At 34.2% G+C, this 11,457-nt stretch overlaps 2 protein-coding genes across 2 annotated transcripts; both read left to right on the top strand.

Moving 5' to 3' along the window:
• The first annotated feature begins 755 nt into the window (after positions 1 to 755).
• Positions 756 to 1,931, top strand: LOC109010224 (germin-like protein subfamily 1 member 13). The gene is made up of 2 exons (XM_018990987.2): positions 756 to 961; positions 1,140 to 1,931. Exons 1-2 carry the CDS (start codon positions 823 to 825, stop codon positions 1,676 to 1,678), a joined length of 678 nt encoding a protein of 225 aa, XP_018846532.2. The 5' UTR covers positions 756 to 822; the 3' UTR covers positions 1,679 to 1,931.
• Positions 1,932 to 10,049: 8,118 nt separating this feature from the next.
• LOC109010243 (germin-like protein subfamily 1 member 13) lies at positions 10,050 to 11,236 on the top strand. Its single transcript, XM_018991017.2, has 2 exons — positions 10,050 to 10,255; positions 10,434 to 11,236. Exons 1-2 carry the CDS (start codon positions 10,117 to 10,119, stop codon positions 10,970 to 10,972), a joined length of 678 nt encoding a protein of 225 aa, XP_018846562.2. The 5' UTR covers positions 10,050 to 10,116; the 3' UTR covers positions 10,973 to 11,236.
• Positions 11,237 to 11,457: the final 221 nt, after the last annotated feature.

The raw sequence follows: 11,457 nt of genomic DNA, 5'->3' as shown, positions 1-11,457 counted from the left end.
GAGCTAGATAATTGCACGTGGAAACGTAAAAAAGAAAGAAAAAGAGGAGCAGCTAGCTAGCCTCACTTTCTCCCTTTCATTTTCTCTAATTTTTTTCCTAGCCTCTAAAGTCATCATCATGATGCAGACATCATCTTAGACGGACAATATAAACAAACACCATAATTTCGCTGGATTAATAAACTCTCTCCCCAAGGATAAAATTAAGAAAATGGCAGTTATGAGCTCCTGAGAGGCTAAATGGTCAAGTAGTGCAGGTGAGAAAAAATGGTAACTACCATTTCCCACTTGCCAATCCTGGCAACTTATTTTGATCGATATGATGTTGCAGTCTGCAGATAGGTCAAGGGAGGAAACGATCAACGCGAGAATTTAGTACGTACTGTCAATTCTAGAAGGAAAATTGAGTTTATCTGTTTATGAACCGATCAATGTTGGAGTAGTTTTGATCATCCCAACTACCTAGCTGGTAGGCTCATTCCGAATCCACGTACTCCTTTGCCATCACTATATATTTCTTTTTTATTTGTAATAAATTTATTTTCGTGGAAGAGATCGAACAAATACGCAGTTGCGGTTTTCAACATCATGTGTCTAGTGGTTAGAGAAAAGATCAACAAAATAAAAGCCTGATTAATTAATTAAAACTACTCAAGCTAGACTTTCCAAGTCCAATCTTACCGTGCAAGCAAAAACATAAGACTGGTTCAGTGGCTTTTCCCTCTATAAATAGATCACAAGTTTCCTTGCAACGTATCTCCCAACCCTCACCCGACCAATACTACACAAAATTTTTACTAAAAGTTAGAGACAGCCTCCAACATGATGAAAGGTAGTGTTCTCATGTACCCGCAGCTTGCAACTGTGGCCGTGTTGGCTTTGGCTTGCTCTCTCGCCTTTGCCTCTGACCCTAGTCCTCTTCAAGACTTCTGTGTTGCAGTCGACAAGTACGATTCTGCTGGTATGAACAGAGTCTTATTACTACCTTCTTTTGGGAATCATTTTAAGCATCTTTACTGATTTCCTCATCTGTAATTATGCTTGGAAACGATATTAACTGCATAACATGATACTTTCAATTATGAGGGAAGTTCTACTGTTCCTTCGTGATAGTAATGAACTTTTTTTTCTACATGCAGTATTTGTGAATGGAAAGTTTTGCAAGGATCCAAAAGATGTCAAAGCTGAAGACTTCTTCCGCCCGGGGTTAAATGTTGCCGGAGACACCTCAGGTCGACAGGGGTCGAATGTCACTGCCGTTACTGTGAACGAATTACCAGGCCTCAACACCCTAGGCATATCATTGGCTCGCATTGACTTTGCACCATACGGCCAGAATCCTCCACACACACATCCTCGTGGCACTGAAGTTCTATTTGTCTTGGAGGGTACTTTGTACGTTGGCTTTGTCACCTCTAACGGAGATGGAAACCGTCTCTTCACCAAAGTTCTAAATGCTGGAGATGTCTTTGTATTCCCAGTTGGTCTCGTTCACTTCCAGCTCAATATCGGAAAATCCAATGCCATTGCCTTTGCCGGTCTCAGCAGCCAAAATCCGGGGGTTATCACCATAGCTGATGCAGTCTTCGGATCTGAGCCTCCCATCAATCCCGATGTTCTCACCAAGGCCTTCCAAGTAGACAAGAATCTGGTTGAATATCTTCAGAAACTGTTCTGAAAATAGAAATATATAAAATAATAACCACATTAATGAACCATTAATTAAATAATTCGAATAAACTGAAATTTTCCATTTATGTTTCCTTTATTGTAATTTCATTTGAATAATTATAATGAAATAAGACGGTTCCTTACGTACTCTCTCATTTCCTTAATTTCTCTATTCGAGTTGTGGCATCGTACGCTTGATGTAAAAGGAATGAGTATTGTAGTAATTCTGATCAAGAAATTAATTTACCCGTTATAGTGCATTGATCCGTTACATTTTAATTTTATTTGTTTTAGGAAAAAAAATGGATAGAGATATTACTTAGGATTCGCTATTCGCTCAAGTGTAGGGCAAATCGGATCCGGTTATTTGCCCCTAGTAATTAACATTGGCTCTGAAAAACGTATACACCCAAGTAGTCGACCACCATTCATCTCAAAGGAACGTTCTAAGACCCAAAAAAAAAAGAAGGTAAATGTTGTACTGCCTTGACCTCCTATATAAAAATTGACCTAGAAGGTCAAGACAATGTAATGAAGTGAATACGACTCTAATAAATTATAATATATACAATTTGTATAAATATATATTTATATATAATGTTGGGGTGCAGGCCGGGATTGGCTCTAGCCTGCCCCCGCTGGAGGCCTAGATGCAGGATAAGTTGCCCCGTCACCCGCATCTAACGGACGGAGGTATGCCCATGCAGCGGTGGGGCGGACAGGGGTGGGGTGTGAGGCCCCATTGCCCAACCCTAATCCCAGTCAATTTTGGATAATGAGCAAGTGCAGGGCTTGAAAGAGGGCTTCATAGTTTAGAATCTCATATTTTGAAATTACCAGAAGTCGCTTGAATTGAATTTCAGTTTTTGTTATCCCAAATTGAATCCTTCATTCAATCAGGAGCAGCAGGTGGTTAAGCTAAAGAAGCAGCTTAATGAATTCGTCGAGGAGAGGCGTGGGTGGGCAATTGTCACTTCACAACTACTTAATTATGTTTTTTGTCATTTTGTTGTCTTTACTATGCCTAAGTTTGTTGGGCTCATCTTCCAGATGGCTGGAAGAAATTGATCGAAAGCAGGCTAAAATGGTAGCTGCCTGTGGAGGAAATTGCACCATGGAAGAAATTGACAAGTTTCTAAATCATGTGATTCTCTTCACGTGAATAGTAAAGATTTTTTGACTGATTCCTTAACATATTGCCTGTATCCCAAGAATTTTTCATATATCTCAAAGCATTCACATCCCATTTCTTACGAATTTTTCTAAATTCTAGCTAAACAATACTATTCCTAAAATTTTATCCTAAATTTTACTAATCTTTCAAAAACTCCTACGTCTTATTTCCTATATTTTCTCTATTATATTAAAATAATTTTTTTCTTTTATTTTTTTAAAATTTTTTTCTCTCACTTTCATTCACAATTTTAACTACTCACTATTTTGTTTTTATCCTCATGTTAAGCAATATCACCTTGTACGTAAATTTTAAACACGAAGCTGATTTTTTTTTTTTGGGTATGAGATTAGTTTTGAAATTATTATAGTTTTAAAAATAATAAATATTCGTCTTTTCCAATGGTATTTTATTTGCAATGGAAAAATAAAAAGCACGATTATGATTTTCGCCCAGATCTAATGGTGATCGATATGATTTAAGCTTTAGGCACACCCGAACGAAACAAATAGATAAATATGCTTTTTTCACACGTTAAGATAAATTACACACTTCATAAACTGTAAATTCATTCTCAATAACTGAAATAGTTAATGAAAAGAGAATGTGTACATTCATAATATTTTCTCAATTATATGTACAAGTACTACTATTTCCCATACACCAACCCCTAAAAGTTCATTATATGTGCCCACAATAAAACTATATTATAATTACAAGTGCTGAAACTGCCGATACACCGACCCCAAAAGTTTAGTACATGTAACCATAAGATTAATCAGAAATTTCTAAAATAGATTGTCAAAACAAATAAGCATGACATCGAAATTGCTATAATGAAACTGATTTTCTCTAGTTTTCTCTTACGCCTCTCTTAAACAATTTCTAGTCGATGTTGACTGGTTTGGATATCCATTGATGTTTGTTTCTTTTGAAGTTCGATTTTTAATCAGTTAATTGTCTTTTGGTCATATGCTAATATTTCTGGATCATACCAACAGAAAAACCCATTAGGTTGCCCAAACTGTAAAATTGACCAGTAATGAAATATGTGGAACAAGACTATCAACAATAAGACCACCAACAAATGAAAAGTACTTCATAGTTTTGGCAACCGAAAAATTGGCCCCCCTCATTATTGTTGGTATGAATAGTTCTTCGACATGCTTTAATACAACAATAACATACTGGATACTCATTTTGACAATAGTTTGCTGAGCGTGAGATATTGCTAGTGCCGCTACGTGACCCAGGCATTGAGTAGTGTTATCTTTTGTTTTGCTTAAAGTGTGTACACAAACAGTGAGCATAATTAGTACAAACTATAATCCAAAGATTTTTATTATAATTCACAAAACTTTGATTGGCCAACAATGTCCTCAATGGCTATAACAATTGATTGTCAATATTCATTGGCCATCCGAGTTTCCCTGTCATGGAGTTTTGCCCGTATCCGTTGTCTACACTTAAGTTTCACTTGCCGAACCCCGAAAAATACCCAAACAATTAACCCAAGAAAGTGGCTCAAGAAAGGAGTGGTAAAACATAGGAAGTGACAATATCCTCCATGGCTGCAACAATCAGTTACCAGTAGTGATTAGTCGTTCGGGTAACCCTCCCATAGAGTATGTGCTAAATTTTCTGTATCCCTACTTAACTTTGTTATCATTACAGTCGAGGGGGACACACAATCAAAATCAAACTAAAGAAGAAAAAAATACCGAAGTAGCATGTCTAATCAGCTAAACAACCTTTATCTAAATTGTTATACATGATAAGTAATAGGATAACTTTGAGAATAACAAGCTAAAATTTTAAACACAACTGAACAACAAAGAGATGAAACTAATCCAACCAATATAACTGATAGCAGAACATAAAAAATGGCAAAGTAATCCAACCAATAAAACTAAATAGCATGCCTAAATCACAGCAGAACAATAAAAATTACAGAAAAACACAAATTACAAAACAATATTATAAAAATTGAGAGAAGAGGCTCATAATGGATTTTTAATTCAGGCATAGGTAAGCAAATAACACAATTCAAATGACTGCAAAACGGTTGCCTTTGTGAAACTTTCACAAAAAAAATGACCACACGGGTTACTCTGCCATTTCAAGCTTGCCTCATTCACAGAAGTTGCGATTTTATACATTTATCATATTCAATTTAACCATCGTCACAGCATAATTACATTACACATACAACCCCAACGACAACCTTTACATATCAACAATTAAAGCTGCAAAGAACAAAGCAATGACAGTGAGAAAAAACAAATAAGGAATCAACAACAAAAACCAGAAAGTCAACAACTGGTGAAGCCAACTATCACATCAATAGGAGAGCAAAACCAAGTGTCAGCTTGCCCAAACAAAAATCAAAGAAGCATATCACACAAAATTGAAAAATATTGTTTCCTTATTCAATTTTAACTTTGAAATTTATAAAAAGTTACTAAAGTTTACAATTCACAAAAACTTAATCATAGTAGAAATGGCAAGCTCGCTTGAATAAATTACCTAACATTTATCCAAAAAGAAAACCAAATTAGTAGTGTTTTGAAATGGCAAAGTCACTGACAGTGATCTTCAGCACATAAAGCATGTGAAATTATTCATAGAATCAAATGGCAAGATCACTTGAATAAATTACAAAACATTTATCCAAACAGAAATCAAAGATCTAGTACTTTGAAATGGCAAGGTCACTGACAGTGAAACTAAGCACATAAGCATGAGAAAATCTTCATTGTACCAAATGACAAGCTAGATTGAATAAACCCAAGAAATTATACAAAACATGAATTTCACAAGCAGTAGAATCAAATGGCAAGTGATGTGGGAATTTAATTCACACATTTTCTTATGCTTAATTGTTCAAGATTCAAGTACTTTGCATGATTCTTAGCTTGTTTGTCTAGAATTTTAGTTTTATTTTATATTAATTTAATTCTTGAGAATTCTTGGTATTTTTCAGGTGTTTAATTAGTGGATTAAGTTGAAATTGGGCTGATTTAGTAAAAACAAAACATTATTTAGTTTTTGAGTTCTAGCTGGAGCTACACACCTCTGTTTTAGCTGTCGTTTATCTCGCTGGATAGCTAATAGATAGGTATAGAACTTTTATGAAGAGTCCAAAACCCAGTTTTTCCATTTTGAAGTTCAAAACTTAGAAAAAACGGAGAATTCTGAATCTATCTAGAAGTTTATTGCAGCCGAGACCCTATTTTGGTTTTCAACGAGTATCTGGAGTTCTAGAAGTCAGAATTACGCAACCTCATGTGTGTTGGAAATTTGAGAAAGTGATCTAAAACTTTTATGAAGAGCCCAAATCTAAAATATGTCATTCTAATGCTCTAAATCCAGATGGAAGTTGTAAAGCCAAGAATTCTGAATTTTCAGGAGTAAATATGGAGAATATCTTTTGTTTTAAAATTTGAAAATAGAATCGATTTTGAATAGATTGGATGGACTGTATATATGGAAGGAGGGTTTTGAAATAAAAATCTCCAGAAAAAAAATAAAAATAAAAAGAAGAAAGAAGAAAAGAAATCACTGAAAGAATCCACATGAAATTCAAATTCAAAATGTGCTAGGGACAGCCTGAAGATACTTTAATATTTTGACCGTAACTTCCTATTCACATTTTTTATTGATGCGATTCTTGATGGGTTGGAAATGTATCAGAAAGACCTACAACTTTGTCATAATAAGAATTTCAAAATTCAAACTCATGGAGCACGTACGCGGCTGCCAAGATAAGTCCAAAACGTTTGGCAAAAATCAGAAAAACCTTAAGGTTTCTTTCTACCATATATAAGCATATTATTAGCACGAAATTGGAGAGGAGGAGTTTGAGTTTTAGTGTCCAATAGTCCAGACATTATTTTTTAAGTTTCTTTCAAGGAGGTGGATCTGAAGGGCAGAGGCGTGGGCCGCATGCTTCATCAATCAACTCTAACGAAGAACACAAGTTTTATTCTTTTTCTTTTCAATTTCATTATGAGCTAATTTTATTTTCTAGAACTTTGATGTAGTTTAGCATCAAACACACAATTTATATTCTAAATGATTTTATTTTCAATATTTCCATAATTGAGTATTTATTCCGTGTTCTTAATGCTTGCAAGTTTTAGCTAATTATTGTTCGATCTATTGAATCGCAATGAGACCGAGATGTGATTTGTGATTAGAGCTCTACGATTAAGCACTATTAGTTGAGCGGAAGCAGAAATACTTTATCGCGATTAGTGTGCTTTTTAAGAAAAATTCAAAGAACTTAATGGATCTCCAATTAATTAAATTCACATAGAGATATTTAGTTATTAACTGAAGATATTTTTAGTATTGTTCGAGATAAAATATTGAATAATTAATGAATTTTTATTAATAACTTGGGATAATTGGAATTCTATAACAAGGAAGAATAAATCGTGTGAGATTCATTAGGTGAAATCAAACGCTCTAGTTCTATTCTTATTATATTTAAAATCTTAATTTTAATGCTCTTTTTCTTCAGTTTAATTTAGATAATCTATTATTTAAATTTTGATTTTCTAAATATTAATTAATTTAGTAAATTTCAGTACTCAATAGCATTATTAATCTATGTGGGTTCGACATCCGTTTATTTAAAACACTTTACTTTACTACTTATTATGATTCTGTGCACTTGCAGATACTTTCAGCACAACAACAAGCTCACTGATTTTACAAAGCACATAATTTTCTTAAATTATACATAGAGTGAAATGGCAAGCTAAATTGAATAAATTACATAACAATTACCCAAAACGAAAATCAACAAGCAGTACAATCAACATGGCAAGGTAACTGACAGTGAAACAAAGCACATTAGAGTTGCATGTGAAATTTTTCATAGAATCAAATGGCAAGCTAAATTGAATAAATTACACAGAAATGACATAATAACATAAATCAAAGAAGGCAGTAGAATCACATGGCAAGGTCATTGATAGTGAAATAAACCATTTGATTATGTGAAATTTGTAATAGAAAGGTATGACAAGCTAGATTGAATAAATTGGGCGTAAATTTCACAAAACAGAAATCAAAGAAGCAGTAGAATCAAATGGGTTGGTCACTGATTTTACAAAAAATCTCCCTAAACCCGTTAAAAAATTGTCATTCTAGATACCCTAGAGAAGCATACACGGAACCATATTCCTGTTTTGCCTAGGGTTTTCGAGATCTACCTTAAGATTCGACAATGGAGTTATAGAAACCCAAAATGGTAGAGCTACAAACGAAATCGAGTGAGCATTTCTCTTAGAGTTGACGGCATGAGAGACATAGATTGTGTGTGTGAGTTTGTGTGAGAATGAAATGACTTAGCTATCATGAAAAATGTCAAAGGGGTTGTCGTCGATGGATGAGTGTGAGAGAGAGCCGATAGCAAATAGGGTGCGAGACATGGTGAACGCGGGAGGGGAAGAGAGAGGGATAAGCGAAAATAATTAAAAATGTGTTTAAGGATGTACATTAGTTTTCCATAGATCGGGAACTACTTTAGCACGCATAAACAAAAAACCTAAAGTAGGGAACCAGATGGGAGGACGAAATGCAAGTTTTCCCCAAAATGCATCTCAAAATTTGGAAAAGAAGAGCGTATAGGGAGCCGGATGTCTGTGTTCTTAAATGACTGCTACTTTTAGGGGTGTAAAATTTAACTGGAAAACCAGACTGGACCGGTCCGATCCGGATCCGGTTTCCGTTATTCCAAAACCGGCCGGTCCGGTTCCGGTTCTATACTTTTTAAAACCAGACCGGACCGGTTCACTATATTATATATTTTAAATTATTTTTTTAATATTATATATAATATTTTTTATATTATATATAAAAATATAAATTCTAATTATATATAAGATAATGTTATTACAATTTATAAATAAAATTTTAATATTAAACATGAAAATTTATTGAATCATATGCTTTACACATAAAAAATATATATTAATAACGTTTTATGACCTAATAAAATCTCATCATATTTATTTTAATAAATACATAATATACTAGTAATACTAATATACATAATTTATACATAGAAAATTCACATAATTTTTCTAAGTGAGTTATTCTATTTTTAAATCAGTTTGTAGATCACACTATTTACATTACATAAATAATAAAATTTGATTTCTATAATTTATATTTTAAATGAAATTATATCAAATAAATATTTAAAAATGTTTTTAGGAGGAGGCGATGTCTTTGTAATCTAGATTGTTGAAGTTCCCCGAGAAGCAGGTAAAAGGTCGACAAGACAACCTAACATGATATTCATTCTAATTTCTTTCTCCACCTACTTATGTACATTATTTTTTCATTTTGTTTTTACTTTTCAACGTACAAATGTACGTATATCATCAACCTAGCTCGGTTTATTATTATTTTTCCCTTATTATTATCAATGATAACATCATAACATGATATTTTAAATTAAGAAGTGAAAAGGACAAAATTAAGAAAATGCCAGTTATGAGGTCCTGAGAGGCTACATGGTCAAGTAGAGCAGGTGAGAAACAATGGCAAATACCATTTCCCACTTGCCAATCCTGGCAACTTATTTTTATCCATATCATGTTGCAGTCTGCAGATAGGTCAAGGGAGGAAACGATCAACGTGAGAATTTAGTACGTACTGTCAATTCTAGAAGGGATATTGAGTTTATGAACCGATCAATGTTGGAGTACTTTGGATCATTCCGAATCCACGTCCTTTGCCATCACTATATATTTTTTTATTATGACTATAGATATTTTTTAATTTAAAATAGGGTAATGTTAGATAGATAAATTTTATATAAATTTTTTATAAAAAAAATAAGTTCTACTTTTAATATAAAATCTATTTTTTTTTATAAAAAATTTATATGAAGCGATTAAGTAATGATTAGTAATGATTAGTAGCGTCTATCATGTACGTAATACATTTTATTTTGACTTGGCCAAAACAACACATTAGAACTGCATTCAGTAGTCCATGATCAATTTGGAAGTGGTCGAATTTTGGTTGCGGTTTTCAACATCATGTGTGTAGTTGTTAGAGAAAAGATCAACAAAACAAAAGCCTGATTAATTATAACTACTCAAGCTTTACCGTGCAAGCAAAAACATAGACTGGTTCAGTGGCTTTTCCCTCTATAAATAGATCACAAGTTTCCATGCAACGTATCTCTCAACCCTCACCCGATCAATACTACACAAAATTTTTACTAAAAGTTAGAGACAGCCTCCAACATGATGAAAGGTAGTGTTCTCATGTACCTGCAGCTTGCAACTGTGGCCTTGTTGGCTTTGGCTTGCTCTCTCGCCTTTGCCTCTGACCCTAGTCCTCTTCAAGACTTCTGCGTTGCAGTCGACAAGTACGATTCTGCCGGTATGAACAGAGTCTTATTACTACATTCTTTTGGAAATCATTTTAAGCATCTATACCGATTTCCTCATATGTAACTATGCTTGGAAACGATATTAACTATATAACATGATACTTTCAATTATAATGGAAGTTCTACTGTTCCTTCGTGATAGTAACGAACTTTTTTTTCTATATGCAGTATTTGTGAATGGAAAGTTTTGCAAGGATCCAAAAGATGTCAAAGCTGAAGACTTCTTCCGCCCGGGGTTAAATGTTGCCGGAGACACCTCAGGTCGACAGGGGTCGAATGTCACCGCCGTTACTGTGAATGAATTACCAGGCCTCAACACCCTAGGCATATCATTGGCTCGCATTGACTTTGCACCATACGGCCAGAATCCTCCACACACACATCCTCGTGGCACTGAAGTTCTATTTGTCTTGGAGGGTACTTTGTACGTTGGCTTTGTCACCTCTAACGGAGATGGAAACCGTCTCTTCACCAAAGTTCTAAATGCTGGAGATGTCTTTGTATTCCCAGTTGGTCTCGTTCACTTCCAGCTCAATATCGGAAAATCCAATGCCATTGCCTTTGCCGGTCTCAGCAGCCAGAATCCGGGGGTTATCACCATAGCTGATGCAGTCTTCGGATCTGAGCCTCCCATCAATCCCGATGTTCTCTCCAAGGCCTTCCAAGTAGACAAGAATCTGGTTGAATATCTTCAAAAACTGTTCTGAAAATAGAAATATATAAAATAATAATCACATTAATGAACCATTAATTAAATAATTCGAATAAACTGAAATTTTCCATATATGTTTCCTTTATTGTAATTTCATTTGAATAATTATAACGAAATAAGACAGTTCCTTACGTATTGTCTCATTTCCTTAATTTCTCTATTTGAGTTGTGGCATGGTACGCTCGATGTAAAAGGAATGAGTATTGTAGTAATTCTGATCAAGAAATTAATTTACCTGTTATAGTGCATTGATCCGTTATGTTTTAATTTTTTTTTTGTTTTAGGAAAAACAATGGATAGAGATATTACTTAGGATTCGCTAATATCCGCTCAAGTGTAGAGCATATCGGATCTGGTTATTTGCCCCTAGTAATTAACATTGGCTCTGAAAAACGTATACACCCAAGTAGTCGACCACCATTCATCTCAAAGGAACGTTCTAAGACCCAAAAAAAAAGATAAATGTTGTACTGCCTTGAC

This window comes from Juglans regia, chromosome 13 (assembly GCF_001411555.2).
Source record: "Juglans regia cultivar Chandler chromosome 13, Walnut 2.0, whole genome shotgun sequence".
In the NCBI taxonomy this organism is placed as follows: Eukaryota; Viridiplantae; Streptophyta; class Magnoliopsida; order Fagales; family Juglandaceae; genus Juglans; species Juglans regia.
The sequence above is the reverse complement of the archived record's forward strand: the minus strand, read 5'-3'. Positions and strand labels throughout refer to the sequence as shown.

Excerpts from the sequence above, each read along its gene's own strand:
- LOC109010243 (XM_018991017.2), top strand. The coding sequence starts at position 10,117 with ATGATGAAAGGTAGTGTTCTCATGTACCTGCAGCTTGCAACTGTGGCC. Across the intron at positions 10,256-10,433 it reads CGACAAGTACGATTCTGCCG|TATTTGTGAATGGAAAGTTT; the intron begins GTATGAACAGAG and ends TTCTATATGCAG.
- LOC109010224 (XM_018990987.2), top strand. The coding sequence starts at position 823 with ATGATGAAAGGTAGTGTTCTCATGTACCCGCAGCTTGCAACTGTGGCC. Across the intron at positions 962-1,139 it reads CGACAAGTACGATTCTGCTG|TATTTGTGAATGGAAAGTTT; the intron begins GTATGAACAGAG and ends TTCTACATGCAG.